Raw genomic sequence first — 27,938 nt, 5'->3', positions numbered from 1 at the left:
AGGACAAAGTACAGGGTTCCAAGTCCAGTCCACAAGGCAGAGTCCAGGCTCAAGACAATGGCTGTCCTCTGGGCAAAGAAAAGGTCCAAGGCAAATAGCAGTTCCAAGGGCACAGCAAAGGCCAAAAGCAGCCCACAAGACAATGGCAAGGTCCAAGACAAAAGGTGAAGAGCAATCTTTGAAGCAAGGCAAGACAAACAGCAACAGGCATGAGTCAAAGCTGGAAGAGTGTAAGCCAATGTAAACAATTGTTCCTGACTAACTGCCCATGGCTTCTCCTTAAGTTACTCCACTCCAGGTGTTCCTTGTGAAAAGGGGTGGGCAAGCTCCTCCTGAGTACTCCTGCAGCCCTTTTCTGGGCTTGGCTCTGCTCCGCTCTCCTTGCCCTTGGATTGAGTGGAGGAGGCAGCTGTTCCTCATCAGAGGAAATCTGCTACCAATCAACAATACTGCCTGTCAGCAGTGGATCCTCCCCTGTTCTGTGCAGGCACACAGCTCTCCGTCTGGTCAACCACCTCCCCCAGTGCCTGAGGGCCCCCAGACAGAATGTTCTCAGCCCCTGGCCTCTCCAAACATGATAAAGGAGATGTACCATCCCTGTCGGACAGTCCCGGTTCTAACTCCTCCTCCTCCAAACTGGGATCTGATGGGGACGTGACAGAATTATGGAGTTTTAGGTGGTCTCTGAGCTTGATTATTTATTTTCAGACATTTCATTACCTAATTAGGTAATGTCATCTCATTTGATCTGCAATATTAGAAAAATTGAAAGAAATAAACTTCTAATAAGATAATACCCATCACTCATCCCAGAATAAACATACTGAGAATTCTCTTTGTTTCTGCCCCCCCCCCCAATTTTAATGGAGCAATCAAGCTTTCTATTATTTCCCAGAATATTAAGAGGAAACTATTCTTATTTTTGGAAGAAAGAGAATAAGATATTTTAATATAAGGAAAGTCTTTCTTTCCACATACCTCATAGGCAACTTGTGGGATTTTTAGATGCATTTTAAAGTTTTGGTTGCCACAATGTAAAAAAGATGTTGAAAATCTAGAAAGAGTGCAGAGAAGAGCAACAAAGATGATTAGGGAACTGGAGACTAAAACATATAAAGAACATTGCTGGAATTGAGTATGTCTAGTTTAATGATCAGAAGGACTAGTGGTGACATGATAGCAGTATTCCAATATCTCAGGGGCTGCCACAAAGAAGAGGGAGTCAAGCTATTCTGCAAAGCACCTGAAGGCAGAACAAGAAGCAATGGGTGGAAACTAATCAAGGACAGAACTTGATGTTCTAGGACAACCTAGAACTAAGGAGAAATTTCCTAACACTTAGAATTTAGATTTAACTTAAAATTATAGCTCCTATAGTAATAATGTAATATGGCAGTAAGACCTGTGTACAGTTGAACATTTGGGTGGTATTGAAGGATAACCCAGAATGAGCAAATTATTTTGGTCCAGATGTGAGTGACGAAGGCATGAGTGACTGTTGTATATGCTTTCAGTAGTGAAATTCAGCTGGCGCTATCCGGATCACGCGATCCGGTAGCGCCAGCGGCGGGAGGGTCCGCCCACCTGCCCGGACATCATCACGAGTGCGCATGTGTGGAGGTGCATGTGAGCATAGCACGCATGTGTGGAGGTGCGCATGAGCATAGCACGCATGTGTGGAGGTGTGCGCGAGTGTAGCACGCACGTGAGCGCTCACATTTGCGAAATGGTAGCAAAGGTAAGTGAATACCACCCCTGGTATGCTTCTATTTTTTAAAAAATAGCTCACATATGAGCTGAAGCTGAACAAAGATTGTCATAACCTTCACTTGCTCTTTGAGCAGGAGTCTGTAGGAGAAAAGCAGGCGGAACTGGAGGGTGGAATTAAATGCAACATCAGTTTAGAGTCTTTGGGCTGCCACAAGAGATCCAAGTCCAACCCCTTCTTCCCTTGAATTCCGTTGACCCTTATCAAGTACCAATTTAGTGATGAACTTCAATTGAACAGAATCTTATGTATAGTCTTGAATGGATCTTCTATGCTACCACCTTACGAATGGTCCTGATTCACTGCACCTTACAGAACCACAAGCAGTGATGTAGGTAGCATATTTGATACCCGAAGGAGATAATTTTTTTAACATTTTCCTCCTTCATAGTTGAAATCCAATTTGGTGTAATGGTTAAGGCATCAGGCTAGAAACCAAGAGACTGTTAGTTCTAGTCCTGGTTTAGCCAAAGCTGGTGGTAACTTTGGACCAGTCATATCTCTCAATTTGGGAAAGAAGGGATTGGCATGCCATTTCCAAAAAAGGCTGCCAAGAAAACTGCACAGGGTGGTTGGCAGTGGTCAAAACAGATTCAAACAGACAATTTTTTTTTAGTTCCATCACTGTTATGGCATGACTCACTACCAAAAAGGTGATCTATGAATGGACAACAGAAATCTAACTCCACACCCACCGATAACCTTCAGAAGCAACCCCTAATTGTCTGCTCCCAGGGTGGACCACTCTCCTGCCCTCCTCCATAGTAGAGCACTGGCCACAAGTTTAGGAAAATCCAGATTGCAGCTTTGCTGTTTCCATGGAATATGGCCCGCTTTGGACCTGTAATTGGTACCATTCCAGAACCCCATAGCCTTTAAAAAACAGCTGCTCTATCTTGCTTGGACTGAGTCTGTTTTTTCCCCAGCTAGTCCCTTAAAACTTCGAGATGTATATAATAAAACTCATGTATTGTAATTTGGAACTTGGCTAATTCGACCTATAATCATCTTTACTAGAATCAACATAAGAATAGGTAGTGCAACATATATATATATATTAAAGTGCTTCAGGATTGTGTGGAGAGATAGTATTATATTGCTCTAAGAGCTTTAATCATAGTAGCATTTGGAAAAACTAAAATTTGAGAGAGAGATAACTTTTGTCATGCTATGCTATAACAAGCATATAGCACCAACCAAAATTCTTTTATGTAATGATTTCTCAAAACAAATATCTATTCAATTCTCAGCAAAATAAAAACATGTACCCTTTTTTTTTACTTGACACACATGCCTTTTCTCAAAACTATGACATCCCCATTCAGGTAGGCAGGGGGAAGTGACAGAATGTGTCATAATGATGTGTGCATCATTTGTGCAGTAATACCATGACATGTGTAACATCATTGCGATTTCTGCCAGATGCCCATACTTGACTATTTCTGTATTTTTAGTTAATTAACAATCCCAGCAGTCAAGTCTATGTTTTTAAGGAACAACTTACTGTGCACTGACATTTAACACAAAATGTTCAAGGGTTTTAAATTATGTAACTCTGACATTTTTAGTTATTATGTATTCATTATCTTGTCTGTTGCTCCTGTCTTTTTAAAAACTGAAATGAGACATTAATGCAATACTTCTTATGATTAAGTCTCCTAGCAACATTGAGCTACCTGTAGTCAGCTCAAGAGGAGAAAAGACATTATACAGAAATGCTTCTATGTATTCAATGTTTCCAGAAGTTTAATTTATGGCTATTTATGTACTCTGTTAAGCCCTATGGCTTATATAACTGGAATTTATATTAATGAGTCCATAAATTGCATATAGAGAAGTGCCGTAAGCAGTTTATTATTATGCAACACAGCATGAAATTAAAGGAAGACTCTTTTAATAAATGACTAAGGATGTTAACATTAGACACAGAATCATAGATTTGGAAGAGATCATTTAAGTCATTGAATCCAATCCCCTGCTTGATGTAGGATCCAAATTAAAGCACTCTTGATCCTTCCTTGAATAGTAGGAAACACATCTTTTTCAAATTTACGATGCAAGTGAACTATGCAAGTAAAAAAATACATTAGTAAGAGTACCGTAAAGAAACAACATACATTATAACAAAATAAACATACAGGAGAAAACAAATGAAGGAAAAGGGAACTCATGTAATAGCAATATGAAACTAATTCAATATTTAAATCTAGATTTTATGGAAACATATTCTATTTCCATTTTAAAGACATTGCAAAAATTGATAAAGAGCACATATATTGAATTTAAACATAGTGAGTGTAAATTTCTTTTCATCTACATAAAAGAATTCACTTTGCTAAGACTTAAACTTAAGAATGCTAATGTTTTTCCTAAAATGTCAAACTCCGAATTTTAGGAGCATAATTCAATACCATATTTACATCTCTAATTATTATATTTCCCCCCAAAATATTGTTTATTGTAATTTGAAACCAAAATGTGGCTATAATTCATCATGATGAAATCATGTGAATTAAATAATCTTCCAAGTTTCTTCCTACACCAAGCATTTTCTGATTAATATCCTTTCAGTACAGTATTTGAAGATTGACATCATATCCACCCTGTTTACTCATTTTACAGGGGATTAAACATTCCCAGTTTCTTATATATCTTGCCACAAGCCCAGCTTCTTCAACTTTTCCTGTTTGTTTTTGTTTTTTCCTTCTTTAACATGCATAAACAACAAGCAACAATACACTAAAGGCAGTCCTTGAGTTACAACAGCTTCTTCAGCAGCTGTTCGAAATCACAATGATGCTGAACAAGGGGGACCTACAATCGATCCTCAAAATTGCAGTCACATATTCAAACACGGTAATATTGAGATACGAGTGCTTGGCAACCAATTTGCAATTACAATAGTTGCAATGTCCCACAGTCAAATGATTGCCATTTGTGACCTTCCATGCTGATTTTTCACAGGCAAAATCAATGGGGAAGTTAGCAGGAGGTTGCAAGTTGCTCCCGCCATTATTTTGCCCATCCCCTGCCTGCCTATGTTCCATAGAACTTGCTGCCAGTCTGTGTTCTATAGTGCCTGTTTGCAGTACCCATCTGCCTATATTCCCTAAGAACTGGCCCCGGAACTTGCCCATCTTCCTCTGCTCTATAGTATCTGCCCACAGCATTTGCCTGCTTCACTATTGTTATCACCTGCTGACCTGCTTGGGACTCCCACCCCTTTCTATACTGTGGTCGTGTGAGGTCTTCCCTGCATCATCCTGGGATTTGATGGCAACTGAAACTGGTGGAATTCTGGCAATCACTAAGCAATGTGATCACCTGATGTTGTACTTTACAACCACACTGCTTAGCAACAGAAATTCTAATGCTAAATGCCATCATAACTCAAGAACTATCTATAAAGAGTGTAGTATTATTAAGCTTAAGAAATAATTTAGTGCAGATTGCAGCTCTTTATCAATACTACATTCAGCTTTAGATGTGTGATTTAAACCTTATCTTTATTAATAACTACTATAATTAATAATGAAACAATGATTATATTTATTAATATAAGCAATTTAGAAACTGTAGTTAATAATGGTAACTATTCCTCCTTAGCTTTAACATTTTTTCTTTTGATTCCTTTGACTCAGTATTGATTCCTAGTGACTACGTGGACAAATCCCGGCTGTTTATTTTGGCAAGATTTCAGAAGTGGTTTGCCATTGCCTCCTCTACTTTTTAAAGGTTTAAGTTGCTTATGTCATCTTGATATTCATAATTTCTCATTAATACTGTACAAATAAAACTGCATCCAAATAATAACTCATATTAATTGTGTCTTAAAATAATACAATAAACTTTTTTAAAAAGATGTTAGGGCTTTCATCATGTAGTTATTCGTCTTCCAAGAGTTCATCAAAGTTACAGGTCTCTTCTCAAATAGAAAGACAGAAAATATATTACTGAACACAGATAAGAAAATGAAAATTATAGATGCAATACTATACAAACTGAGAGAAATTCTTGAACTACATGGAATTTAAATTACCATATGGATAGGACTGAATCAAGCCAGCTCCATGTAATAAACACATTAATTAATTGGCTGCCTGACTCTCATATGACTTTGAGCAGCTTAAACTTAAGAACCAAAATATATAAAAAGAGACATATAAATAAAAGCCTTGACGAAGGAAGTAAACAAAGCCAGATCAAAACAAAACCAGCGAAGGAAAAAATCCCAATTAATGAAGCCAATGAACATTCTGCCAAAGAAAGTGAAACGTTTTAGTAACTTAGCAATGCATCTTTTAAAGCAAGCGTAAAATGGTAAAATAATACGCAGCGAGGCCAAGTAGGAGCAGTGCTTCAGGAAAGCAGCTTTGAAGCAGGATTAAAGACATTGTCACTTATGTAAGAAATATTTCATTCGCGTTATACCAGGGCGGAAGAGATTTGGTTATTTTCCATTTCCGGAGCTCTGGAAAGAAACAACAATAGTTCGTTATTATTATTATCATCGCGCTGCTCATGATTCTCTCTCACACACACACACACCTCCGCCGAGGATGGTGCTGAAACGAAAAGCACCACTGTTCAGCTCGCTTTAAACCCTCTTAAGAAATGGAGGCGGGCCTGAAGAGCCGCCTCGAGAGACTGAGCTCGCTAAACTCCCCCGAGTTCTTGCGCCACAGCGCCTCCTCCGCCCGCTTCGCGACCCTCTACGCCTCGGGCTCGCGCCCTTCGCAGCCAAAGCGGTGCGTGGATGGCAGAAGGCGGGAACCGGCGCGAGACGCTTTTTTTTTTTTTTTTGCTGTTGGAATAACGGTCTCTTTCGCCCGCGGCGGCGGCGGCGGCAGCGGCAGCGAAACAGGTGGGACCGACCGTCTGACGGAGGACACGGTGAACCCTTTTCCATCTTTGAGTGGGATGCTGCCTGGGAAAAAGCAGCGCGGTTTCATAGACGGGGATTGCGAAGAAATGAAGACGAGCGTAGGAGGCGGTGGAGTGAGATAGTTGCTCAGGTCGTGCGTTTGGCATGCGGAGTAGGAAATGGGAGCTTTGTGCAGAATTACCATCTGTTGAACGCTTAGTTATTTTGCAGTTGTTTGAAAAACGAGGAAATGAAATAAAGGAAAACGAAAAGAGGGGAGGGGGGAGAAAAGAAGCAAAACTGCTAATTTTAATATGACTTGAAGAGAGAGCTAGATTTTAATGTGACTTTAAAAGTATATGTGTTATAAAATACATGTATGGAGATATATGGACAAATTCATAGGTTCATTCCTCCAGATTAGTATTTTTCTGCTGTACTGGTTAAAAAAAGTCCAACAAAATGATGAAATGGTGTTGAAAAAGATTTCATTTGGAACTTTTAGCTCAGGATAAAGGGAATATAGGTAAAATTGACTCCTTTTATTCCAACATAGTTCCTCTAAATTTCATGTGACCATTTAGGTAAGAAGCACAGGAGCCCATTATTACATGTTATGATCATGTCTATAATGCTGTCTGTCATCTATCTATCTATCTATCTATCTATCTATCTATCTATCTATCTATCTATCTATCTACCTACCTACCTACCTACCTACCTACCTACCTACCTACCTATCTATCTTCTATTTAAATTTTTACCCTGTTTTTATTGCAAGACAGATATATAATATTCCTTCCTCCTCTTATTTTCTCCACAACAACCCTGTGAGGTAGGTTGGGCTGAAAAAGAGTGACTGGCCAAAAGTCACCCATTTGGCTTTCATGTCTAAAGCGGTACTAGAATTCAGTCTCCTGATTTCTAAGCCAGCACTTTAACTACCATGAAACTAGCTTTCGGAGCTAGGATTTTTTATTTGACGAATTCATTTAATTTTATGGAACTAAACAAATCAGGCTTGACCATGGTACAAAACTGTGGACATTGTATCCACATTTTTTTTTCTTTTTATGACCCCGTAATCCCTTGCTTTGGGATAGGGTCTTGGCTACTGAATGAAGCTGGACATTGTATCCATATGAAGCTGACAAATCACATATTCAAATCTGTCTGCATACCCTGAGTCACCACAATTACAGATTTAACAGTTTAGATACGTCTAGAGTCTAGACTGTAGAATATTGTTTCTGAACCTGGACAATTTTGAGATGAACTTCAACCTAAAGAATTCTCATACAGCATGGACATTGGTAAGACTTATAAGTATTGAAATCCAATATCTAAAAATGACCAGGTTGGGAAACACTTCTCTAGATAATGTCTAAGTATTCTTAAAGGGGCATTATGGAATTGTCATGCAATTCATATCTGCTATGTGAAGGAGAGATGGAAGATAGAGCATGTATGTTTTCAACTGACACTGATTACAGTTAATTTTGGCAATTTCTGTGAATTGTCTTCAGAATTATAGACAAGCATTTGATTAGCTGATGGATCCAGTTGACATTCTATAACTTTTTAATACTAGAACATATAATGGAACCAAAGTCTGGAAGATTCGGCATCCACTTAAAATTTAATACTGACTATTTCTTGATTTAATTGGATAATTAATAAAATTAGGAAGAATAATGATATTATTGGGAATTAATCATGTTAGTCCAATACTAGAGACAGAATAAGACAAAATTAAATTTCTAGCCTGTTTCTGGGCTTATAAAAATTGGGGTGCTTGCTTTGTGAATAGAATGCAGGTCTGTATAGGCCTTTATCTGCACAATTTATATTCTTGAGTTTTATCTATTGCTGAGATTATTTCTGTACTGTACTGTCTCTTTTCAGCAACTAGAATGGGTAGACATCAGTTATTGGATAAGTCACTTTGACACATATTTTTAATATTGTTACTATCAGGGTGGATTTGATTTAAATCGAGTTGATTTAAATCACAATTTAAATCACTAGTAAAAAGGCTTGATTTAAATCAACTCGATTTAAATCATAATTTTTAAAGAGCAACTGTCATCTCTGCTACTCCTTTGACCCACTGTTGACTCACCAATAGTCCCAGTGTTGCAGAATATACAGCCTCATGCTGCATAACTAAGCTCCATTTCATGCTGAATAAACTAAATTATTTATGTATCTTAAATAGAAAACTATCTTACGATAGATTTTTACCCCAAAAGTTTTTTATTAAAATAAATTCAGTAAAAATCAAAAAAATCCGATTTAAATAAAAAAAAATCCGATTTAAATAAAAAAAATCTGATTTTTTTTTTAAAAAAATCATTGATTTTTATCCACCCTACTGGAATTACTATAATTCCAAAACAGCTGTAGAAGTTGAACATGGAGTAAATAGAGGTTAAAAAGTTTCTTGTTAAAATACAAAATATATTTTCCTCTTCTTTATTTTCTTATTTCAATAAAATAAGGGAAGTAGAATTTTGTTGGTTCTACTATGCAGGAAATTCAGGATCAGAAGAAAAGAAGAAAAAATATCTGATTTCACAATATAAATAGAAATCTATCTTTTTTTAGTGTCTTATTAAAAAAAAACCATCTGATGTCTGTTTTTAATAGAAAATTCTTCTTTAATTTTTGTTAATTCTCTCAACATTAGAATAAAGTTTACCAGTCCATGATGGATGAGAAAATAAGACTTCAACAAAAACCTCTGATTTCCCGTCTTGAACATGGACCAAAAGACACCAAAATACCACATATGGAGAAAGGAAAATTTGTCAAGCCTGAACAAATTTCTAGTTCTGAAGAAAATGAAAACCTACTAGTGAGAACTTTAAGATTTGAGAATTTATACTGAGCAGCTTGTTTTTAAACTTTAGTACATGTAATTAATGGTCTTATTGAAAGCTACATAACTTTGATAAATGTAATATGTTCTGCTAGTAAGTATATATAAGATGGCATTGGGAGTAGTGAAACACTAGTAGTCAATGAATTTTAATTGCTTAGTAAAATTCATCCTAATGTCTTACTATAGTTTTCCTTTATCTTAAATTAACTTTTTTACTAATCTTTGTAGAGAAAATGGATTTGGTTTCGGTTATTAGATTGTACAATACATAAGGTACTGGATATAATGTGGTTTCTAAAAGTAATCAGAAAAATCTGTTTGGCTCCAAATGCAGAGTTTTGTTTCAGTTAGGCATGTTGAGGAAAAAAATGATCTGTTGTTTCTGGTTTATAGTAAAAACAAAATGTTCTATGATTGCTTAATAAAACATAAAGACTAGAATATACTGAGAATCACTGTTGGATTTAAAAAAATAAATATTTGGTGTTTATTTGGTGTTACAAAATATTTTAAATTGTAATAATTAAATATTTTCTGATGCTTCTTATTTTTACATAATTTGTTTCAGCATGCTTGCTCAAAATCTGGACATAGGAATCTGCAGCTTGGGCTCCATATATATGCTTTTTTATTATAATAATATTTCAGTTTAATACACCATTGAGGGGGGAAAGTATGCATTAAATTTAGAATTAGGCATTTGTGCAAATGTATTATCTGTGTAACCACATAATTGACATTTTATGCATTTGCATTAATTTTGCCTCATTAATGATGCAAAATTGATACAAATGGTACTGATTGATTATGTGCCATCAAGTCTGCCCAGACCGCTTCGAAGACAAGCAGTTTGGATTGCTGTTGTTTGTGACATGTGAAGTATTTTTTTTTCTATTATATTTGAATGGAGGACTAAAGAATTAAGATTTTACTCCCTGATTTTGGAGGTTGTAAGGGGAATGAAAGCAATTTTTTCGTCTTGCTGTGCCCAGGGGTAGGACGTTCTCTGTGGGTGCTCCCACCCTCTGGAATGAATTACCTACCGAGCTCCGGACGGCTCCTGATCTCCGTTCCTTCCGTCGGGATCTGAAGACTTGGCTGTTCAAACAAATAGGCTGACTCTGATTCTGGGTTTTATTATTTACTATTAATTAGTTATTTGGTTTAAAATGGGATTTTATTGCACTTGTTTCTTAACTTGTGTTCGCCGCCCTGAGTCCTTCGGGAGAATGGCGGCATATAAATACATGTAATAATAATAATAATAATAATAATAATAATAATAATAATAATAATAATTTGCTTCCAAGGGAGTTGTTCTTTTTCTATTTGTATACTTACAAATGGAAGTAGCTCCTCCAAATGCACTGAAAATCAGGACAGCCTCTTGTGATTTGAAGAAGACTGGGAGGAAGAGGTGGACTGCTGCTCGTTTGCACCGGTTCGGGTGAACCAGTAGTTAAGATCATGCGCAGTTTGCCGAACCAACAAATGCCACCACTGGCTGGCCCCGACCGTCTCACCCTGCCCTATCTCACTGAGCCTGCCTTGGCTGGTGGCTAAGTCACACCCATGCCCAGCTACTCTCTGGCTCCTTCACTTGCTCGCCCAGATCACGCGGCCCAGCTGATCTGCGTGCCTTGCCCACTTGCCTGCCTTCACTGCAGCCTACCATGGCGGCCATGTGGCTGAGCTATATCCATGCTTTGCCTGTTCAGCTCACCGGGACTGCCTGTGAAGGTAAGGCACTCCACCAACGGGCCGCCTCGGGGTCGACATGTTGAGGCCCGGCCACCTTTCCGGCCTGGCTCTCACCATCATTCTGCCCACATGCTGCCTGCTCTCCCTTCGTCTTGGGTCGGGGGACGCACTAGTCCCTGGCTCTGGTATTTCCTGGGGCCTCCTCCTGCATGCCATCCTTTCATCCTTTGCCTCAGGTCGCTCCATTTCCCCTCCTTCAGAGGCCCTGGCCTTTACTCAGTCTCCCCACTTCTTTCCCCACAACTACCTCTTTCTTCATCCCATGACCTTACCTTCCTCCCATGGCTGGTGGCAGAGGGGAAGGCAAGCCAGGGCTGAGCCATCACTGCTTGGCTCCCCACTAGCCCACATCTTGCCCCTCTTGTCACAGGCTGGATGTGGAACTCAAGACGGAGCAGATGTCGAGCAGCCGGCAGCCCAGAACAGGGACCGAAAGGTGGCTGAGCCTCGCCGTCTACCCCCTTCCCCCTCACTGAGACACTTGCAGCAGCCATCTCTTTTCTGGTGCAAGAATCCTCCAGCTGCCAGTCTTTGCCAGCATGAAAAGCCTCCAGCTGCCACTGTCACCTCGGTTCCGGCCAGCAAAGAGGCGGCTGCTGCAGGCCCTTTGCGCTGAAAAAGAGCGATGGCTGGAGGCTTCTCACCCTGAAAAAGACCGGCGGCTGTAGGCTTCTCGTGCTGGCAAAGAGTGGCAGCAGACCCCAACATCACTGAAACGGCCCTTCGGCTGAGTGCAGCATGCCCAGAGCGGATCTACTTTCCCTCTGTCTGCCTTACCTTCCAGCAGCCCATGGAGCTCGCACCATTCTCACAGTGGCAGCCCACGCTTGTCCGAAGTCCACAGGCTGGTAGGCGAGGGAGGTACAGAGGTGGATGGCAGAGGGGTGATGTGGGCCGCATAGCCTCATGCCCCCTAGTCACCCCCTGCCTGCAGGCAGGCGAGGCCCAGCAGCTGTGGAGAATCCAGGTGGAGGGCAAAATGCAGGCTAGGGTGAAGCCAAGTGGCGACAGCTCAGCCTTGACTCGCCTTCCCCTCTGCCACCAGCTGTGGGAGGAAGGTAAGGTCATGGGAAAGCCAAACAGAGTTGCTGACCGAAGTGGGCAAAGCTGCAGCTCGCGCCTCGTTTGAAGTTCCCAGCCCTTTGTTAGAAAATCTCCCAAAAAAAGAGTGGGGAGGAAGTCCCGCCCTCAGCCCCTTTGTTGGACCTGGAAGCCATGTGTGATTGCGGCATTGTGCCTGGTCTCCGGGAGACTGGCCAGGAGCACCTGGTGGGCTTAGACTTTTTCCTCACTGTTTCCCTCTACGACCGGCCTTGGAAAAGCCTGCCCTCACAATCAGACTCCCTTTCTTCCAATACTCGTGTGGGGAACCCAGGCTTGGAGAGCAGCAATGGTTTGGAGCTTGTTCAGGAGGACCCTCTGCCCCAGCCATGTGTTTTCCAGGGCTGCTTGGAGTGAAGAACATGCAATATGCTGCCGCTAAGCTCCTCCGGGGTTCCTTGCACAAGTGCTGGAAGAAAATTGGCTGATGGTTGGCTGCAACCAGGACTTGGAGCAGCAGCAGATGGGGTTCAGGGTGCACAAACTACTCTTCCAACTCCCAGTGCCCAAACCGGCGAGCTGGAAGAGAGATTCTCCGTTGTACTGGTGAATACGCACGGACTGAGTGGGCTTTTTGCTTCCCCCCCACCTCCCCATCCCGATCTAGCATTGTGCAGACAGCTGAATGGAGACGGAAAATGGGATGTTTCCATTGGTCCTTCTCTCATTTTCCCTCTAGCCTCCTTTTGCCAGTATGTACCAGGCAGGCTCGGCAGGCAGTCGCAATCTTTAAATGGGCTTTTATTTTGTCAGCCCAAGGGTGGGGGAAAGGGGCTCAGAATGGTACGTAGGAAATCGCTCTGTCTCTGCAGCATCTGCCCGCCTGCACAGCCCCACCTTGCCATTAGTGACATCGAGTTGGCCACATCCACTTAGTCACATGACTTCCCAGGCCACGCCGACGCCCAGTCACTAGGGTTAGTGACTAGGTTAATTCACTAGGGTAAATTAATTGCAGCCCACCACTGCTGGGAGGCACAACTGCAGCCCTTAGACCTCAAATGTTGCCTATCGCTGCTATAATCTAATATGGATGTAAGTCAGCCAAACATACTGGAACTGACCTAATCACTTCCAAAGTATTCTAGTTCTAAAATAATAAATTCTTATTTGGTTTTCTCTTCTAGGAATTCCCTGCTTCCGATCTTCGCACAGCTGTTTACAGGAGGACAGACACTACAAGAAAGCACAAAATAAAAACGGAAGAAAAAATTGGTTTCGAATATATGTAAGTGAATTTTATGTTATGTCTACAGTTAGTAAAGGATAAATGCATAGGCTGAAATCCGGTGTTTTCTACTGATGCATCTAGGATGGAATAACAAAGACTGGATACTTTCTTTCTGTCTCATTTACTAAATATATTTTGGATTTTAGGAGACTTAAGATGATTTGAGAAGTTGATGACTTCAGAAATCTTATCGGCTGAGTAAAAGTCAAATGATACAAGATTTTTACCCATTGCATTAGATATCACTTTAAATATATGAATATAACTAATTAATGTCTGGTTTGGTGTCCCTCAGTTAGGGTGAATAGATTCCAATAAACAGGCTCAGGCTCAGGATGGCCATTGTGGGAATTGGTTTAACACATTTGGCACTGGATTGGGAAAAACTGCTTCAGTATGTTGAATTCTTTCATGTAAATGACAGACTTTAGGAATCTGGGTAACCTACATAGAAATATTGTTGAATTTCAGCATACTATCAGTTCCCACAATTGTATGGTTTTCAATGCTGCTCAGCCGCAGGAGGGAAGTTTTCTGATTATCTGAGTCACTTGAAAAGGCACTAGGAGCAACATCCATAGCAGCTGTGTGAGTCTTAAAAAGGCATTGCTGATTTAGCAATTTAAAAGAGGTGCTTTGAATGAGCTTTAAAAAAAACTTTTGAAGGAATTACATAGTTCTACTGCTGGGCTCTTTGCAAATAGCATGGCAGGAAGCAGGCAGTCTGGGAGTGAGATGTTAAACTATGAACAAATTGGTTACAAGGCATTTTTAGTTAAGAAGGCTTTGTCTGGAATTTAGTCTGTTGTTCTTTCTTCTATATAATTCTGGTCTGACATGTTTTCTCTTCCTCCTTCCCTCCCTATCTCTCCACCCAGGTTTTTTTTCTGGCTTTGGCTGGAGGATGATTAAACAGGATGAGCCTAAATAGTGAATTGTTCATTCATCATACTCTAGTAACTACTTCTAGGTTTAGTTTATATTTCTATTGCATTAATTATTTTTATAGCTGACGTTCTCAAGTTAGATCAACTCTAACTTGTTTAAAATGTTTAAACAGGTGTTTAAATGTTTTAATGTTTAAAAATTACTTTAAATAGATTCATTTACTCTATGCATAAATACTGCTTAAGAGAAATGCATTTATCTCAGTAAGAAATTGGCAACCTTGTAGTAGTCAAGGCAAGGGATAGAACAGTTAGAAGCCGGCAACATGAGTAAGGTCACATTGTACATGTGGACCAGAGTGGGTTTTGGAGCCAGTTTGGTGGGTTTTCTTTTTATTTTACTGTGTTGTTCCTTTTTTCAAGCCTACATTCTATTTTTTTATCTATATCCAACCACAGAATGGCAGGAAACTATGCAGTCATGACCAGAAACATTTTTGAGAGACAGAAAGAGAACTCAAGGGGTATAGGTTGCCCTGTTCACAATTTTAGTAATATTTGCATAAAATTCAAAGCTAGCTCAGAAAATTACTTAAATAAATAAAATATTTATTTATCAATCTAACATGAATATAGACAGGAAGATTCAATTTCAGCATGAAATATAAGCAACAATGATATCCATAGCAAACTACAAAAAGACCAAAGTTATGATCTGTCTAATGATATAATTATGTACTTTTCACAGGCTGTGGAATACAAATGCATGTCAATTTATTGGTGAGATAGTTGGTATTATAAATGTAATAAATAAAATAAATAAAAAATTGCAACGTTTTTGTGATCATTCACATGTTGTTATTTCATCTACCATGTATTATAGTTCCCATAAGAGGAAATCTGCTAATTCTTTTTCTTCTTGATCATTCTTTCTTGCAAGCAGCAGTGTCTTCAAGGAAGAGAGAGAGGGAAAAAAAATGAAGATGCAGGAATGATCATGTGATTAAAGTCCACCCCTTCTATATTTGTATCAGTTTTGAATCACTTGAATCATAGTGTAAATGGATGTGGAACCTTGGGACTGATGAAAAGTCTGCATTGCAAACAAGAGATAGTTGGTGTCATATCCCTCTCCCTCTGTTAGAGGAGGGATGTTCAGTTTTAACATAGATGATCTTTTTGACTCTTCTTTCAAATTAGTGGTCCTCTCTGTCCAGAATGTGAACTTTTCTGTCTTCAAAAGTGTGATCCTGGTCATGCAAATGCAAATGGAGTGCTGAATCCTACCCTGATGTGTTTGTTCTCCTATGTTGTGCCATGCATTTGTGAAGTGGTTGTTTTGTTTATAATGCAGTCCTTTCAATAGTCCCAAGAAGATTCCATACCCATTTACACTCTGAGATGACTTGGAGGATACAGATAAAACCTCAAGTGGCCTCAACAACTTTCAAAGAACTAACAGCCAGATTATTGCAAAGAATATAAATATTTGTGATAGTGGTGAATATCTAACTCGGGTGAAGGATGAGGGTGGAGGTTTGTTCTCCAAGCTTGTGGGTTGGTTTTGTTACCAGGCTAAGTAATATCTTTGGTTGAATTTAGGGAATGTCAGTGTCAGTGTTCTTTTTGCTTACAGGGCTTCATGTTGTCAGTAGGTCTTGTGATGGATCTTGTGATGAGGAGGTCATGTCAGGTGAGAGTCATTGGGCGGTAAAGTGCTGGTGGTGGTGGGGTTTGCGTGGGTTAGTTGAGAATTGGTGCTGCCACTGGTTGGTTGTATGGTTAATTTGAATTCTCAGGTTCATAGTTGGTTGTAGATCGATGTGTTTGTTGATGGAGTTGCTTGTGGAGTGCCAGGCTTTGATAAACTCACATGCGTGGTGGATATTGGCGTGGTTGATGATTCTTGTATTGCTCCAATAGAATTGGTGCTGTTTGGTGTCAATGTGGGTAGAGACTAGGGATTTGGGATTGTGGTGATTGACTGCCAGCTGATGTTCATGGATTCTGGTTTTCAATTGCTGGGATGTTTGTCTCATGTAGACTTGGTTGCAATTACAGATTTTGTAAATTACATTGTTTCTTTCATCCTTCTGTATCTTGTGTTTGGTTCTGGATAATTCCTGATGGGAGGACCAATTCCATCAACAGACACATCGACCTACAAGTAGTCTATGAACTCCTGAGAATTCAAAACAACTGCACAACCAACCAGTGACAGCACCGACCCTCAACTAACCCACGCAACCCTCCCAACTGGCACTTCACTTCCCAGTGACCCTCACCTGCCATGGCCTAACCATTACAAGACTGTCACCTGACATGATCTACCCATCACAAGACCCATCACAAGATCCATCACAAGAACTTCACCTGACCCATCACAAGATCTTTCACAAATCACTCACCTGATGTGACTCTCCCATCACAAGACCTACTGATCACATAAAGCCCTTATAAACAGAAGAACACTGACACTGATATTCTCTAAAATTCCATTGAAGATGTTCCCTTGCCTGGTAACGAAATATTTGAAACCAACCCACAAGCTCAGAGAATGAACCTCTGTCCTCAATATAAATATTTCCATTCCCACCAGTCAATAAGAACTGAAGAAGTTTCTTTGATGAGAAGAAAAACATTTTCAAACAAAAGACAAAGTCCACTTGCCTTTTGGAAAAAAACACCTTTGGGACAACCATGACCTGGATGATTAAGACTTTCCATAGACTTTTATCCTCCCCTCCAATATTCTTACACTCCTTGCTTGGGACTCTGCCTCTTCCCACTTAATGGCCCACATGTCCTGGGGTTACATTGGCAACCAGGATGCTGGGACATCATGCTTTATAATAACATCCAACCTGGTTCTAAATGCCATCATAACCCAAGGACTAACTGTATTTTTGTTTTGAATCTAGTTTATTCACAAAAATTGATGTTGGATAGGTAAGGGAAGGTAGAGAAGGGTTTCTCCCACCAATTTGCATTATAAGAATTATAAACATGTTCATACATTATAAACATGTTCAAAATCACATGTTACAATATTGATAAAGCATAGAATAATCTAAATGTTTTGTTTCTTTTCATTTTTAGTTTCTCAAGAATACATAAGGACAAAGCAAAATTAATTGTTGATCAACATGCTGATATGATACAATGGCCTCAGACCAGGAGTTTGGAAGATTTTAATTTGAAAAAAATGACCACAGAAAAACTTCCTATAATTTCTTCTCATGAAAACTCTGATTATATTGTTAGTGAAAATGAAGGAAAGTATAACAGATTATTTAGTCCGTGTGGTATAGCAAACCATTCTTAAATGACTAACTTAAAGAGGCTTATGGCCTCTTAAGGACTAAGAAAATTATGATAGCATAAACCTACTGTACATGGAGTACAATCTATATCCTTAGACACATTAATTATACTCTTTAAATTTCAATTATATAAATACCTATGATGTTAGAAATAAGGAATTATAAGGAAAAATGGCTCTGTCTCTTTATAAAGATATTTATTTTTTGTTGATCAAAATATTTGATCAACAAATATTCAATATATACATATATTCAATATATTTGAATATAATTCTATTTTTGTAGATTGTCCATACCATACCAATGCAGTATGTAAATAATGTAGACACTATATTATATTATATTGCATTGTATGCAATACAACGTTACTCCTCATTATATTGTATTATATTGTATGCAATACAATATATGTTACTTCTCATTGTCCAGAAGAATAGCAATTTTCTGTTATAGCCCACACTTTCAGTTCTGCAAATTTTAAAATGAATGTGTAAGGGCATAAATTATAGGACTACCAGTTATGGGCTGAAAACTCAAGGTAATCAGTAAAAAGCAGCAAAGAGACAGACAATGTCCTGCCATCATATTGCCTTTATAATTATAACTAATAATAATAATGTTAAATCAGAATTCTCTATCCCTGAAATTGGCAATTAACCAAAAGTACTTATTCCATTGAGTACAGTATTCTAAACAAAATTAATAATTTTCCATAGTGTAGGCTTTTGTTTTAATTCAAATAAAAAGGCTAAAGTGAAGTAGTTCCATTTAGACTATTCATTCATTCATTTATTCATTCATTCAGAAAAAAAATCTAGCTTTCCACTAGATGGCAGTGAAAGGATATAGAAAACTCAAACATACAATTAGTAATATAAAGTTGAGCAATAGGTTTGATTGCTGTACCAGTTATTTTGCTGCCCTTCCAGCATCTGGAAAGATGAGGCTTTGAAAAATAAGCATAGTCCCACTCCTGCCTCATTAGTAGACAACTCTAATTAACTTTTTTAACATTTATATTATATGTATTTTATTCGGCTGTTCACCGCCCTGAGTCCTTCGGGAGTAGGGCGGTATACGAATTCAATTAATAATAATAATAATAACAACAACAACAACAACAACAACAACAACTTGATGCAGCACACAAGTTATTTAGGAAAAATGACTTTTCCACAAGTACCTCCTTATTCCGCTTCTTGTTTTGAAAAAAGTCTGGTATTCTTCTGTTTCTTTATCCTTTATCAACCTGTTGCTTGTGATTTTATTTATTTATTTCAAAGTATATGGCATTCATATCACCATTATTATTAAGAATTATTAACATAACTTTATTAACTGCCCAAATAAATGTAAATGTGTAACAACTATTAAAAATACAATATCACAAAATAAAATTTGCAGATGAGATAAAAACAACCACCACTGTCAACCATTCCATGGACTTCCGCCATGCATGCTGACCCCAATGCCTGATGACAGAATAAAATCTTAAAGGCCTAGAGCAGGGATGTCAAACTTGATTTCATTGAGGGTTGTATTTGACCTTGGGGGGCTGGGATGGGTGTGGCCAACTTGATGTCCCTCGTGTCAGGAACACCTGTGTCGGCCTGACCGTTCTGCCAGTGAAAATGGGCTCCCAAGCTCAGTTTCAGCTGCAATGGCCTCCTGCAACCCTCTGCCAGTGAAAATGGAGCTTGGGAGGGCCACACACAGCCCTCCCAAGTTTTCCCTGGCAGAGACACTGTGAGTCGGTCCTTCACTGTTTCCAGGGCGGCCCCATGGGCCAGATCTAAGCACCCTGTGGACTGGATCCAGGTTCCGGGCCTTGAGTTTGACACCCCTGGCCTAGAGGGTTGAGGACACTTTGTTGGTGATGTTCCCCAGGTCTGCTCAGGGACAGAAAAAGTTTTTGGGATCTTGGCTATGCAGCCCTTTTTTAATAGGGAAGACTTGAAACATGCTTCTCCTGCCTGTTATGATGGAGTGGATAGACACAAGCAGAGACAAGACAATTTACCAAGCTCCATGAATGATTTTTAGGTAATTACCTGCATCTTGAATTTAGGCCAGAAGCACTAGCAACCAATACAGCTCATGTAGCAGTGGTTTAATATATGCCAATTGAGGGGCATGTTTCATTTTGAGCCAGTTGAAGCTTTCACATGTTCATTCAGCTTCAGCTTCATTTTGAGCCAATTGAAGCTTTCAGATGTTCTTCAAGGGCAGCCCATATACTGCATATCAAAAAGTGGACAATTTTGTCCAGACTACAGAATCAGAGGTGTTTGGAGTTATTCTGTCACAAATTCTGTTCTGGATTTAGATCTCAGATGAGGAAGAAGATAAAATAGAAGAGAAGCAGATAACATAAAATTAGAAAACAGGATGAATAGGATAAATATTAAAACTTGTGCAAGGAACACTTGGGTTCTAATGAATTTTGCAAAAGCTTCTGAAACCATTGCTTTAGCTATCTGGGAAACTTTATGAAATAGCCTGCTGCTCACTAGATAACTGTCAAACTGCTTATTCATAAGCCCCATCTGTTTTCATAAAGGTGGTGATTTTATGCTAAAAGATAATAATATTAACACATAACAAAGAGAATATTAACTGCAAGAGTGATAATGATTTTAGATAACAAGTATCTTCTAGTGTTTGGCTTAGCACAATGATTATGAAATTTTATTGGCTATCGGTTACAGATGATAATAAAAAGACAGACAGTCAAGCTGTTTCAGCACAGTTAAGTTGCCATACAAGGACTTGCATGAAATTTCAGTTTGGTGGTGAACACAAACCTTCCAGGGTGAGAAAATCTCCTTCATATGATAAAACTGGTATGTACATCAAAAACCAAATATGCTTAATGTTATTAAAGCCAGAAATATTAAAAATATCACGAATTATTCTAGTTTTTATCCTTTGTTATTCAATTATATATGTGTGATCACAAGCATACAATCAATTAAAAAATGTTATTGTGGTTTGTTGCACAGTCAGCCCCCTATCAAAACCTTCCCAAGGACCTGGGATGGGCAAGGACCCAAGGACCTGGGATGATGTTTGATTATGTTAAAGGTATCATCACAGGATATAAACTGTTCCAAGTAAAGTTGCCTTTTGCAATTGATTGATGGTGATTTTGTCAAAGCTGATGGTGTTCAAGTGCTGCTTCAGTAGTCTTGGGATTGCACCCAGGGCGCCTCTTACTATTGATATTACCTTTGCTTTCTTTTTTACAGTTGTTCTATTTCTATTTGCAGGTCTTTGTATTTTGTTACCTTCTCCAGTTCTTTCTCTTCTATTCTGCTATCTCCAGGCACTGCCAATTTCACTATCCAGATGTTTTTATTCTTCTTATTGACAATTGTTAAGTCTGGAATGTTAAGTGGCAAGTGTCTGTTTAAATTATATAATCCACAGGGCATTTTGGCTTCTTCATTTTCTATTTTTTTCTATTTTATGGTCCTATCACTTCTTGCTGGCAGGTAAATGGTATTTCTTGCAGATCTTCCAGTGCACCATTGTTGCTACTTTGTCATGCCCTTGTTTCTAGTCAGTTTGTGTGATCTTGCAAGCAGCTAACCATGTTGTCTACTGTTTCTTCAACTTCTTTGCAGAAGTGGCATTTGCTGTCAGTTGCTATCTTCTCAATTCTTTATATTTAAGGTTTGGTTTTGTACAGCCAGGATTAGCCTCAATGTCTTTTTCTTCAACTTTCCTGATCTTAGCCATTACCAGCTCTTGTTATTAACTGCTTGCTTTTTTTTATGTACTGACACTGTAATACTTTGCCTTGCCGCTTTTTTATTCTTCATTTTGTTTTTTTGTAGGCCAATCTGACCTCTCCAATACTTAGTAAACCTTCCTAGTATTCTGCTTTCAGTGCACTGGTTAATTGTTTTCACTGTTAGGAAGTTTCTCCTTATTTACAGGTTGTTTCTCTCCTTGATTAGTTTCCATGCATTGCTTCTTGTTTTGCCCTCTGGTGCTTTGGAAAATAAGATGATCTCTTGTTCTTTGCAACAGCCCCTCAAATACTGGAATACTGCTATCATGACACACCTAGTCCTTCTTTTCTCTAGACTAGCCATACCCAATTTCTGCAACCGTTCTTCATATGTTTTTGACTTCAGGCCTTTAATCATCTTAGTTGCTCTTCTTTGCACTTTTTCCAAAGTCTCAACATCTTTTTTTGTAATGTGGTGGCCAAAACTAAATGCAGTATTCCAGGTGCGATCTTACTAAGGATTTATAAAGTAGTACTAATATTCCATATGATTTTGATTCTATGCCTCTGTTTATACAACCAAGGTTTGTATTAGCTTTTTGGGCTGCTGCCACACACTACTGTCTCATGTTTAAGTGATTGTCCACTGGGATTCCAAGGTCCCTCTCACAGTTACTGTTTTTGCCTAATCTGTATTTGTATCTGTGGTTTTTCCTGCCTAACTGTAAAACCTTGCTTTTCTCCACATTAAATTTCATGTTGTTGGATAGGGCCCATTGTTCAAGTCTGTTAAGAACTTTTTCTACTCTGAACTTGTTTTCTGAGGTATTGGCTATTCCTGTCAGTTTAGTGTCATCTGCAGATTTGATGAGCTCCCCTTCTATTCCCTCATCCAAATCATTTATGAAGCTATTGAAGACTACTGGTCCTAAGACGGAACCTTGTGGTACCCCACTGCCTACTTCCCTCCATGTAGATCTGTACTACTACAGGACTACTTGTTGAGTAAGGTTGTCAGTCAGTTATGAATCCACCTTGTGGTGATGCTGTCTAGCCCACATTTTTTCTAGCTTATCAAGAAGTAGGTTGAGGTCCACTTTGTCAAATGCAATAAGTATAGCAATAGCTTTACAGCCCTCTCTAAGCATTTTACAGAATCAGCATATTGCCCCAACAATCTGGGTCCTCATTTTACCGACCTCGGAAGGATGGAATGTTGAGTCAACCTTGAGCCTGGTGACATTCTATCTGCCAAACTGCTGGCAGCCGGTGATCAGCAGAAGTAGCCTGCAGTCCTGCACTCTAACTACTGCGCCACCGCATATCTGCTTGATGTTTTTGACTGTTATTTGCTGCTTTATTATTTCCAGTTCTTCCTCAATCTTCCTTGTTCCTAGGTGATATTTCTTGATTAGGTATTCTTTGACTGAGCTATTCGTTTCTGTTAATTACATCTCATCATATTTTTATGGGAGAGACACTTCATCTGGATCCTCTGGTGAGAACTTTCCATATGGTTGAACTTTTGGTGTAGCTTTCATCTTCCTCAGAGCATACAAGCACCACAAACATATAATACACAAAGTAGTGCCTCATTGGGGGCTTATTATTATTTTGTTACATCTTTTTTGTACATTTCAATTCAAGGTGGCATATATACACCTTGAATTGAAGGGGAGGGCCTTCTCTGTGGGAACACCCGCCCTCTGGAACGAGCTACCTCCCGGAATACGGCTGATTCCGGATCTCCGCACTTTCCGTAAGGCGCTGAAGACGTTTTTATTTCAGCAAGCCGGCCTGGCCTGAATAGGTTTTTGGGGTTTTTAATTGTATTGCTAGGGGTTTTAAATTGGGGTGGACGTTTAATTTAATTTATTTTTAATTATTTTAACTTTTATATTGCATGTTATTTTAATTCTCGGCTGTTTACCGCCCTGAGTCCCTTCGGGGAGAAGGGCGGGATATAAATTTAATAAATAAATAAATAAATAAAATACCAATATTCCTGCATCCTATTTTCCCCAGAACAACTATTTGAGTGGGTTGGGCTGAGAAAAAGTAATTGGCTCAAAGTCACTCAGCTGCTTTTCATGCCTAATGGAGGTCTAGAACTCAATCTCCTGACCTCTGGGCCAGCATCTTAACTATTACATCAAACGTCATATAGGAGCATTTAGAATTATAAGGTATTTTTAAAAATGTATAAAATTGCAATAATAAAATAGCAACCACCTAATGCTTGGTCAGCTGTTCATCCAGCTCATTATATATGCTTTCAAGCTTGTGTTGCACTCCTTTGCAAAGATTTCTGAAAGCTCAGTCTTTATTACTTCCCTGAATGACCTAAATGTTTCATGATGAGCGAGATGTGACATTCTCATTACCTGCTGGGAATCTTCAGTGTGCACTTTCAGCCTGCTTATATTGGGCAGGCTTATTCTATCTGGTGTAGATAATTTCAAAAGTTAACAAGGACCCAAGCCATAAGGTTTAAGAGACTTCTAGACTAGGAATGTCCACAACTGGTAAATCAGCTGCCCAAAGGATCGAGTTATCTGCTGCTTATCAAGAGCTGGGAAGTCAGGAAGTCTCCCAAATTGTACATAAGTTCATTGAGATGGAATGCTGTCCTATCCAAAGCTAAATTTGGAATTATCTTGGTACAAGAAGGTTCCTGAATAAATCGGAATTTTTTTCTTACTAGTATTCATTCCAAGTCTGTTTCATCCTTTCAAATTTTCACAGCCTCCAGATACTTGATCAAGATGAACAGCATGGGATGGAGATATTTTCCTTATTCTTATAGCTGAAGAATGGATTACTTCAAAAGTGGCTCATTCTTAATAATTTGACTATGATGAAATTCACACTTATATACACTTTGATATTTAAACATATATCTGAACATCAAAAGTCACTATATTACCTTTCTACAGTATATTGACATAACCTAATAATTACTTTCAGATGTTATGCTAAGTCATGTGATACAATTAAGCTCAACCAAATTCACGCAGCCTTCTTCACCTTTCTCCTCTTCATTATCAGAGCTAGAAACACTTGTTTCTCCTTTTAGCTATCTGGTTTCTATTTTTTCCAAATAAAGAAGAAGGGATTAATATGCATTACAGTTTGTTTTAAAGAATTATATTAAAAAAATATGCTTTCAGTTTTGTTTTGAGGGAGGATGCAATTGTATTGTATAATAACTTATAATATCCTAATTTGTTGAAATTAATTAACAGTCATGAAATTTAAGTATAACTTCAGGGAGTTACCTTAGGTCATGCTTACAGTATATGCTGATTGGTTTATGTTCTTTTCTAGGTCCCATTAATGATGATGCCATCTTGCATATTTTGAGACTCAGAGATAAACTTAGCTGGCAGACATTATTACCACCTTGTGAATTTGTTAAATCAAAAGATGTGGCTAAATTTCGGAAGATCCCATTACTGGTATTTTTCTTTATAGTTCATGTCAATTTATTCTATTTGTTTAAGATTCAGTCTATTATTTGTATAGGGTATATATTTGTGTAATTTGTTTATACATTTCCATCTATTGTGAGGATTATTTATTGTGGTAATGCCATAAAGCGGGGTGGGCAAATGTGGCCCTTTTACAACCTGTGGACTTCAACTCCCAGAATTCCTGAGACAGCCAAGCTGTCTCAGGAATTCTGGAAGTTGAAGTCCACAGGTTGTAAAAGGGCCACATTTGCCCACCTCTGCCATAGAGCACAGGTGTCAAACTTGATTGCATCATGGGCCAGATTGTGATATATCGCAACGTTTTTTGCCTTTGTGGAGCCGGGGTGGGCATGGCCTGCATGTGACATATTTGGCCCGTGTTTGACAGGTCTTCTATAAAATGTCATCCATCCCATCCCTCCCCCCCTTTTTTTTCTGGCTGTAGATTTGAATTGTTATGTGCAAGTACTGTGGTCAGCATAGAGGAGGATTATTCATTTTCCATCTGGACAACTCTTAAGTCAGCCTTTTTTCTTCTAATATAGTTTCCTTTAGATATTTTTTTACTACAACACTATTTTCTTTAAAAAAAAAACTTTCTTCTGACATGTTCTATATAATCTCTTTAGTCATTACTCTGAAGTAAGTATTAACCATAACAGGAATTGATGACTTTTCTTGGGACAGATGTTATAATTTGCTGTCAGGACAAGATGAAGGCCACAAATGATACCAGAAGAGTGGTGGTAAAGAGAAAGAAAAGAGCTAATGGTTTATAACCCACTTTTGGGAATTTACATTTTAAGAGAGAAAATTGGAGCAGAAAGTCTCTTCAAAGCAAATTATTTCATTTTCATCCCTTAGAAAGCTTCTAATTGCCTCCCAAATAGCCCAATATCAAGTTTATGACTTTTAGCAGTAGAATGGCCAATTTTGAGTGACATAATTTTGGACCATTTTAGAGGGCTTGGTTGTTTTAAGGCTGGGATTGGTGTGGTTTTCCTCTCAGAGACCACCAACATGTTTATCATCTTATTTTCTGAGAAGAAAGCAAAAAAATTAAGCTTTTTTGCTGATGAATTTTGGAGGCACAATCTATGAGTACAGGGAGGCTGCATGCAGTGTAAGGGATGTCCACATCCTCTGTAGAAGAAATAACGTAATTTATACTAATAATATTTTCCTGTTGTAAAGGTTAAAGCTATTATATGTATCTTTGGAAATAGTCATCTGATTCCTGTCCTTATATAGTAGTCCATTTTGGATTAGCAACAACTACAATAAAGATTATCTACCTTGATATTTTAAATATAACTATTTTAAGTATATAATCTCATAAAATGTTGTATCATTTTGGAAATGATTAGTTTCTAAGATCAACTCTTTATTAAAAGTATTTTAGATGGGGCTTCTTAGATTAATGTCAACTTTGGTGTTATGTTTCTTGGAAATGTATCAAATTTTAAAGAAAAAGTTTTATTTTTTATTTTACTCTATTTTTATTTATGCCTTTTATTTTTTTTTCTTCCCATGTTACCAGTAATAAATAATAAGTTGTATACAATTTTTTTTAATTTGGAAAAAAAGACTAAAGCTGAAGTATTCTGAAGTATTCTGAAAATACTTAATTCAGGAGTAGACTCTAATTCTTCAGGGGAAAGGAGTTTTGCTCAATAAAAGTCAAGAATATCCTTGAACCAGAGAAGGAATGCAGCTACAATGTATCAAAATATGAAAGCAAAACAACAAATAGAAGAGATGCTGGATCAACTCAACAAAGAATAGAAAATACAGGTACTTACTTTTCAGTAAGTACAGAAAGTACAGACACATGAAATGTGAGAAACACAATTAACGAGTTAATAATGTAATTTTCAAAACATAACAATTCCATTAACAATGAACCTGTCTGCCAATATACATTGTGACAATAATATTACCGAGAAACTACAGATGTTATCACCATAGTCTTTAAAATTCTAGGAAGAATTTTCAAGAATATAGGGACTCAACTATCCTTCCAGATGGTAGAAAAAAATGGAAAAAGAAAACAGAAAACTACAAATAAAAAAATAATTCCAGAAATGATATTGGTGAAAAAGATTTAGTTTTTAGTTATTTCATTAATGGACTGCTGGCGTAAGATGGGTTACATCTCATAAGAGCTGAAGAAATTACATTTGGCAAAAGTCTTGTAAACGGCAATTCTGTGGATGTTAGTATGAAAATCCCAGTGTATCAACTTGAAAGACTTCTGCATCAGAAAAGTGAAAATGTTGTTTTAAGGGGGCCTATTATGCAGTTATATAAACCAAAAAGAATATTTGTTTATAGGTTCATGGCTTGTTATCTGTAGATGTTCCAGATATTGGATGTGAAGGAGAACTCTTAGTACAGGAAGGTAAATATCTTTGTTACTATCTACTCACCCATTCAACCAACATGTAATTAAATTTTGGAATTCATTACCATGATATATGTATGCTGGTTTCACAAAAGGATTGAGCCAACTCATGGAAATAATGGGGTTCAGTAACAATTAGCTTTGATGACAGTGTGACTGTCTCTAAACACTATATGTTGGAAGACTAGTGGAGATTTGTATTGCCCTCACCATACTTGCATTTAAATGAGTTTTAAAAACTTGGCTATAGAAAGATCTATTTTGAAATTAGAATAGTCCATTTTGATTCCAGAATATTCCATGATGAAATATTTTGCACTACCTTACAGGACAACTTGCAGAATTTCCACATGACCATTCATGACAGGGAAACATTTGGATATATTGAACTGCAAATTTGGATATATTAATCTGCAATTCAGGATACTAGTTTTGGGGGCATGGGCCTCATATATGAAACTAATAGCTTCTTTTTTATAAACATTCATTGAACTGTCAAAGAATGT

General features: G+C 38.2%; 2 protein-coding genes and 2 long non-coding RNA genes across 16 annotated transcripts in view; 2 read left to right on the top strand and 2 right to left on the bottom strand.

Annotated features, from left to right (window-relative positions):
• Positions 1-87: 87 nt before the first annotated feature.
• On the bottom strand, positions 88-6,404 carry LOC148116892 (uncharacterized). Its single transcript, XR_015731516.1, has 3 exons — positions 6,317-6,404; positions 979-1,054; positions 88-176 (listed from the first exon to the last, which is right to left on the bottom strand). It is a non-coding gene; the product is annotated as an uncharacterized LOC148116892 (long non-coding RNA).
• Positions 3,646-6,290, bottom strand: LOC148116893 (uncharacterized). The gene is made up of 2 exons (XR_015731517.1): positions 6,200-6,290; positions 3,646-3,833 (listed from the first exon to the last, which is right to left on the bottom strand). It is a non-coding gene; the product is annotated as an uncharacterized LOC148116893 (long non-coding RNA).
• Positions 6,280-17,951, top strand: LOC148116891 (uncharacterized). Of its 4 annotated transcripts, none has more exons than XM_087883158.1 (5): positions 6,280-6,661; positions 9,322-9,489; positions 13,506-13,606; positions 14,488-14,565; positions 17,596-17,775. In XM_087883158.1, exons 1-4 carry the CDS (start codon positions 6,383-6,385, stop codon positions 14,519-14,521), a joined length of 582 nt encoding a protein of 193 aa, XP_087739284.1. In that variant the 5' UTR covers positions 6,280-6,382; the 3' UTR covers positions 14,522-14,565; positions 17,596-17,775. The 4 variants fall into 4 exon arrangements, with proteins under 4 accessions (XP_087739284.1, XP_087739285.1, XP_087739281.1 ...); XM_087883159.1 differs by lacking the exons at positions 14,488-14,565; positions 17,596-17,775 and adding exons at positions 16,133-16,189; positions 16,648-16,710; XM_087883155.1 differs by lacking the exon at positions 14,488-14,565 and having other exon boundaries at positions 17,596-17,951.
• A 2,474-nt stretch (positions 17,952-20,425) lies between these two features.
• The window catches only part of DNAH14 (dynein axonemal heavy chain 14), a 225,867-nt gene continuing 218,354 nt past the window's right edge, over positions 20,426-27,938 (top strand). For all 10 annotated transcript variants that reach the window (XR_015731515.1, XR_015731514.1, XR_015731511.1 and 7 more), the window contains exons 1-2: positions 20,426-20,662; positions 24,883-25,013. Coding sequence is in view for 4 of the 10 variants with exons in the window: in XM_087883153.1 (XP_087739279.1) it covers positions 20,494-20,662; positions 24,883-25,013 (300 nt within the window). In the remaining 6 variants the exon portion in view is untranslated. The remainder of the gene's footprint in view (positions 20,663-24,882; positions 25,014-27,938) is intronic.

This window comes from Pantherophis guttatus, chromosome 1 (assembly GCF_059756535.1).
Source record: "Pantherophis guttatus breed Tessera chromosome 1, ASM5975653v1, whole genome shotgun sequence".
Taxonomy (NCBI): domain Eukaryota; kingdom Metazoa; phylum Chordata; class Lepidosauria; order Squamata; family Colubridae; genus Pantherophis; species Pantherophis guttatus.
This window is presented reverse-complemented; position numbering and strand designations above follow the sequence as displayed.

Coding starts and splice junctions, on each gene's coding strand:
- LOC148116891 (XM_087883155.1), top strand. CDS start 6,383: ATGGAGGCGGGCCTGAAGAGCCGCCTCGAGAGACTGAGCTCGCTAAAC. Junction 6,662..9,321: donor ACCGTCTGACGGAGGACACG/GTGAACCCTTTT, acceptor TCTCAACATTAG/AATAAAGTTTACCAGTCCAT. Junction 13,607..17,595: donor AAAATTGGTTTCGAATATAT/GTAAGTGAATTT, acceptor TTTCATTTTTAG/TTTCTCAAGAATACATAAGG.